At 28.8% G+C, this 6,687-nt stretch overlaps 1 protein-coding gene across 3 annotated transcripts in view; it reads left to right on the forward strand.

The window, feature by feature from the left end:
* The window catches only part of LOC106464290 (dual oxidase 2-like), an 82,118-nt gene that overhangs the window by 37,699 nt on the left and 37,732 nt on the right, over nt 1–6,687 (forward strand). For all 3 annotated transcript variants that reach the window (XM_013924417.2, XM_022391987.1, XM_022391988.1), the window contains exons 9-13: nt 1,766–1,814; nt 2,432–2,525; nt 3,808–3,971; nt 5,108–5,286; nt 5,805–5,929. In XM_013924417.2, coding sequence (XP_013779871.1) covers nt 1,766–1,814; nt 2,432–2,525; nt 3,808–3,971; nt 5,108–5,286; nt 5,805–5,929 — 611 coding nt within the window. The remainder of the gene's footprint in view (nt 1–1,765; nt 1,815–2,431; nt 2,526–3,807; nt 3,972–5,107; nt 5,287–5,804; nt 5,930–6,687) is intronic.

Raw genomic sequence — 6,687 nt, forward strand, 5'->3', positions numbered from 1 at the left:
ATTGACAAGAATGGAGACCATTTCATTTAATAAAATGTTTTGTTTTGATATATAAGTTGTTTGGGTTTTTTTCTTCTAAAAAATGTAACATTAATTTCTTGACAACCTAATACTTTCTTATTTTGTCCACTTAGACATTTGAAACTTTAGTCTTTAATGTAAGGAAACATGCTACTTGAAATTGTTGAATTCTTTTTTTTTATGAATTAAAATTTCCTTTTAATCATTCTAATTCTAACTAATAAGTTTTGTCTTATAATATATATTTTATCCTTGCTTTTTTACCCTACCAGTCTGTAGCGTTAAACTTTCATAAGCTTTGTTTCTAATTGATGCTTTTGCATTTCACTGCTCAGGGTAGAATGTAAAATAAACTTTTTCTTCTGGTCTTAAAGCATCAATAAGTTTCAAACTTTGGAGTTACATAATATATGTAGCTACTGAATATCTGCTAATTCATGAATTGGGAATGTTAACTTCATGATAAACAGTAGATCTACAGAAATAATTAAAAAAGCGTGTTCAATGAACTTTTTAGAATATTCTCATTTCTTTTCAGCAAAAGGGTAAACACATGTAAAACCTTTAGAATAATCTTATGCTTTATTTGATCTTGTTATTATCATCATATTACACATCAATTTCATAACACTATAAACTGTTTCAGTTTTCACTGAAGATAGAATAAAACCATTTTGAAATATTCAAATTCATTAAACATGTTTTATTATTTTTGTCAGGTTGAATAATTGGTATTTTTGTAGTTTAGAATTTTAGGGTTAAAAAACTTCAAAAGCTTGTATATTTTGTTGTAAAAATAAATCCATAATTACATTATTCATGAATTTTCCTTTGTATGTTGAATTTTGAACAAAGTTACATTAGAGCTACCTGTTCTAACTGTCCCTAACTTTGAAGTGCTGGACTGAAGCTAGTCAACGTAAAAATAAATCCATAAGTACATTATTCATGAATTTTCCTTTGTTTGTTGAATTTTGAACAAAGTTACATTAGAGCTACCTGTGCTAACTGTCCCTAACTTTGAAGTGCTGGACTGAAGCTAGTCAACACCACTAACCCTTGGACTACTCTTGTCAAATAGTGGGATGTGACCATCCCACTATAATATTGCAGCTATAACCCCATTGTGTAGAACATAATAAATTTTCTTCATCAGTAGTGGAACATCAATAGTAGAACTTAAACTTTACAGTCCATCATTCTAACTATTGGACTGCACTCTGCCCACATTCTTCATGAAATGTTGTTGTTTTTTTTACAAAATTTTCAAGAACTAGATAAGTGAATAAAATGTGGTTTTGTTGTTATTTTTTACACTAGTGTTTGGGTGTGAATAATGAAATTTTCCTTGAACATACACCTTAAATGTTCTTAGTGCTTTAAAAGGAATTTTTAGTTTTTTCTTGCATCTCCACTGAATAATGATTCCTAGAGATTTGAACTTGACATTCCAAATATATCTTACTAAATGTAAGTACAATTAACATTATGCGACAGATCTTATGCATACTCTAATCATATTTCTGTATAGCATACCATAACATTATCATCAGGTTTTTATTTATGGTATTGTCATCAGATTTTTGTTGAATATACGGTCATCAATCAGATTTTTATACTTAGATTTTTTGTAATATATTCCTATAAGATTCTTGTTTTAATGTATGCTGCCATGAGGTTTTGTTATAATGTACTGCCATAAGATTTTCATGTAATCATCATATTCCTGTTCTTGTGGATCTAGATCTACTGACTGTAGTATCACAGGTGCTGTTCAGACTTGTAATTCTTACGTAAGTTTGTCATTTATATATGTAGCTATATTTCAAATAATTTTGCTCACTGTTTAAAAATATCGTTTTGTAGGATTGAATCTTATAATGGAATGCTTCTCCCTCCTCCTTTGTTTATTGAGGAGAAAAATGTTTTGGTTTCTATGTAGAATGTCATAGCATCGAGAAGAAAGTGTTTTCCTATTTGCAAAACAAGACTAGAGTTGTCCTTATAAATTTCTACTATACAGTGTATATGCTGCATAAAAGAAAAGAAAAATGCTAATATCTCCTGTGTTATTCAGATTACTTTCACTTTTTTTTGTAATATTTAACACTATTTGTTTCTTTAAAATTCATTTTATAAGGAACATATTCTTTTAAAATTAATGGATAGGATGAGAAGAATATAAAGTTTTGATGAATGTATAGAATTCAAGAATATTTGGGCCATCAATGTTTTTGTAATTTCTAAATTTTATACTGTATTTCATAGATCTGAGACAGTATTTAATAATTATTTCTAAACTAAAGCTGAGATTAATAAAACCGAACTATTATCTTGGTTATATATATATATAAATTACTTTATGGTGTAATTTTTTCAATTGTTTGTGTATTTTTATTTGATGAAACAGGATGTGAGAGGCTCAGATTTAGAGGAACTTTTGATAGGAATGTCATTACAGTCATTAGAGAATGACACACAGATCACATATGAGGAAGAGGAAGGTTTGTGTTCTTTTAAGTACTATCAGTTGTTTATATTCTTCATATTTATTAATGGTTATTATACTGATTAACATGTCTAGTATTAGCAAACGGAGCTTGTAAACACAGATCATTGTAAACACATACATTAATAGGAAAGGACTATGTACTCAAGACAGGGATATGCCAGCTGTATAACTTGTGTATTTCAAAATATTTGTATAATATCAGTGGTGTAGGTAGGGAATGGTGAGGATATACACACGAACAGCCCTTCCAATTTTTTCTAATTTTTAAGACTTTTAAATTCTCTACATTGTGACTCTCAGTGATATGAAAGTATTAATTTACCCACCTTATTCTTCCACCAATAAAAAAAAAATCCTAAAAATCCTGGGCATAGAAACTTTCTTTTTGCCATGAAAGAGAAACTTTCGTTGAACTTGAAATTGTCAGATATCACTTATACATTGAACAGTATTATTATAGAGCAGCTAGCAAAAACCTTAGAATTCAAGTTAAATTAGAAACAGTCAGAGAATGTGCAACATGAAGAACAAATCAATGCTAATTGCTTTTTTTACACGCACTATTTATTTACGAAACTTTTGATACGTGACACCAAAACAATAATGTAAAAAAAAAGTATTATAACTCTGCTTTGATAATAAGATTCTAACACTTAAGTTCTGAATTTATAAACATTACCTAAATCTAGCCACCACAGTACATAATAAAATGGTGAATAAGAGCACTTGTTTTCTGATAAGTATGTTATACTAGTGTTAATAAGTTGTTGTTTGTTATTAAGCACAAAGCTACACAAAGGGCTATCTGTGCTCCATCTCATCACAGGTATCAAAACCTGGTTTTTAGTGGTATAAGTCTGCAGACATACCACTGTGCCATTGGAGGGTATGTTATTAAGAAGTGGAAGTTTTACAAAAAAATGTCCAAAATACTAAATGTTGAAAGGATGCATGCTTGTTCGTTTTTAAATCTTTAATAAATATTTCCAATAATTCTGCTTGCTGTTTGAAAATATTGCTTTATAAGATTGAAACTTGTAGTAGACTGCTTCTGTTTTGTTTATTGAGGAGATCAATGTTTCTTTCTTAGGATAAATTGTTGTGGAGAAATTAATGTAAATGACATACAAAATCATGAACTTCTTTATTATTTATGTATTGAATGATAGTTTCCTTTCAGTAAACATAATATTTAAACAACTAACATTTCAAACTTTGTAATATGTAAAAACTTTGTATGTAAATATCTCAGTTATTTTTTTTATAATATTTAGAAAATAATCAAAGGCATGATTTGGCCATTGAAATTCAATATGAGCGAGATTGTGGATTCCCAGATTACAAAACAGCACTCCAGGAACAAGGATTTAATATTCACTTTGATACTTTCAATGAAATGGCAAAACTGTTTCCAAAGCTTTACCAATGGAAACCCGAGGTATGCCCATGCAATTGCAGTAAATGTAATACATGTATTTAATTTGTTAATAGTGTTAATTTGTATTTACTTCAAATTTAAGGATATTATTTTCTCATCATTAGCGTGAGTCAGTCGTCAAAAGCCGTAATTTAGATTTAACCATACTATAAAATATGAAACTCCAAGATGTTATTTATAAGTACATGTTTCTTTTTGTTGGAGTTACTAGTGTGAAAGTTGTTGACTTAAAAAATAAAAAATTACCATAATATCCATTTCATGTTAGGTAACAAATTATAACCATTTGATGTCAAGTAACAAATTATAACTATTTGATGTCAAGTAACAAATTATAACCATTTGATGTCAAATAACAAATTATAACCATTTGATGTCCTTGACATCAAATGGTTACTATTTGTCACCAGACACGAAATGGTTACAATTTATCTGACAATGAAATGGTTATAATTTGTTATTTGACATCAAATGGTTATAATTTGTTATTTGACATCAAATGGTTATAATTTGTTACTTCTTGACATCAAATGGTTACTATTTGTCTACCAGACACGTAACAAATTATAACCATTTCATTGTCAGATAAATTGTAACCATTTCGTGTCTGGTGACAAATAGTAACCATTTGATGTTAAATAACAAATTATAACCATTTGATGTCAAATAACAAATTATAACCATTTGATGTCAAATAACAAATTATAACCATTAGATGTCAAATAACAAATTATAACCATCAGATGTCAAATAACAAATTATAACCATTTGATGTCAAATAACAAATTATAACCATTTGATGTCAAATAACAAATTATAACCATTTCATTGTCAGATAAACTGTAACCATTTCGTGTCTGGTGACAAATAGTAACCATTCCGTGTCAGGTGACAAATTATGACCATTTCGTGTCTGGTGACAAATTATGACCATTTTGTGTCAGGTGACAAATTATAACCATTTCGTGTCAGATAACAAATTGTAACCACTTCATGTCTGGTAACTAATCATAACCCTTTTATGTCAGATTGTATATAATAATCATTTAATGACTTGTAAAAAAATCTAATATCCACTTTAAAGCATATGATATAGCAAGAATTTTGTTCAGTAAATTATTAATTATTCATTGCAGCTCTTCGATGAACTTCTTCCAGAACTGTATGGGAACAAAACAGATAATATTGATATCCTGGTTGGAATGCTGTTAGAGATATCGGAAAATACTAATCAGTTATTTCATAATGCTGTTCAAAATCAATTTCAGAGGATTCGGGATGGAGATAGGTTTTGGTTTGAGAATCTCAAGAATGGGTAAACAGATACCTCTATTGTGTGTGTGTGTATATTGAGTTGAAATGTTTTATCAAAATATTATTTGATAGTTTGTAAACACAGCCATTGGTATTTAGTTTTTTTGCCTCTTTTAAGTTATATTTTTTGTAGTAATTATAAAAATAGGATTACTATTTTTTAAATTTTGTTTTAATTGTTGACTGTCTTATTTTTTTTACATTTTAGTCTTGTGTATATGTTTGTAAACAATTCTCATTCCCAAAAATATAAACTACAAGGTAATGGATCAGTAGCATACATGATGATTTCATGTTATTACTCATGTATGTAACTTGCTTTAATGTTTGTGTTTTTACGTAATAACAAAGACACCAGATTTTTTACAAACTGTTGCAGTTTTGTGATATTTGATGATTTAATAACATTAACCCACATAATGCTGGGTATCAAAACCAGGGTTTTAGTGTTATAAGCCTTCAGACTTACTGCTAAGCCACTGGGGAGCTTAACTTATGATTTATTGTATTTGTTTTTAGTTTGTTTACAGAATCTGAAGTAAAAGTAATCAAAATGTTAAAGCTATATCATATACTGCAACTATCAATGAACACTCCAAGGGACATAGTCTTCAATGACTTCCATCTTCCATCCTCAGTTCTAGGTAAGGTTTAAGAAAGTTATATTCGTGTGATGTTTGGCATTTAATTGTATTATTTATCTGAATATAAATCACAAAGATAGCAGATATTTTTATTAAGTGAAACTACATTTAATAATGAAGGAGTATAGTACTCCAGCTGATATAGCCAACTAAGCTAATAATGACCGAGTATACTATGTTTTTAAGAAATAAGTTAACAAAACAGTTTGATAAATGAAGAATATCGTTTAATGTTGCAAGAATCCTGTAAAGTCCTTACATTATCAATTGAAAACTAGATATATTATGAGCAACAATATAAATCTCTATTTGTGTGTCTAGGTCTCAAATAATTTGCTCAGATGGGAATTTTAATACTTATATGCTTCTGAATTTTTACTAATCCGTATACAAGTTTTTTTATGTGATTGTAAACTGTGCAAAAACATTGAGAGATTATCAGAATTTGTTATAGTATAACTACAACAAGATAAAAAAAACAATCATAAAATGTTATATGTTACCCCTCTTGACTTGGACTTGTTGTTATGCAATTCATTTTGGGAGTGATATACATTATTTTATGACACTGGTTTTTGCTTTGTCATAGATAGAATCTTATAAATCCCAATTAGCTTTCAGTTGTTTTGTGTAATGCACATCACAGGACAGACACTTGTGTTAAAGTCAGTGTCTATTAATAAAGAATTAGGATTCCCAATTAGCTTTCAGTTGTTCTGTGTAATGCACATCACAGGACAGGCACTTGTGTTAAAGTC

This window comes from Limulus polyphemus, unplaced genomic scaffold (assembly GCF_000517525.1).
Source record: "Limulus polyphemus unplaced genomic scaffold, Limulus_polyphemus-2.1.2 Scaffold1610, whole genome shotgun sequence".
NCBI classification, from domain to species: domain Eukaryota; kingdom Metazoa; phylum Arthropoda; class Merostomata; order Xiphosura; family Limulidae; genus Limulus; species Limulus polyphemus.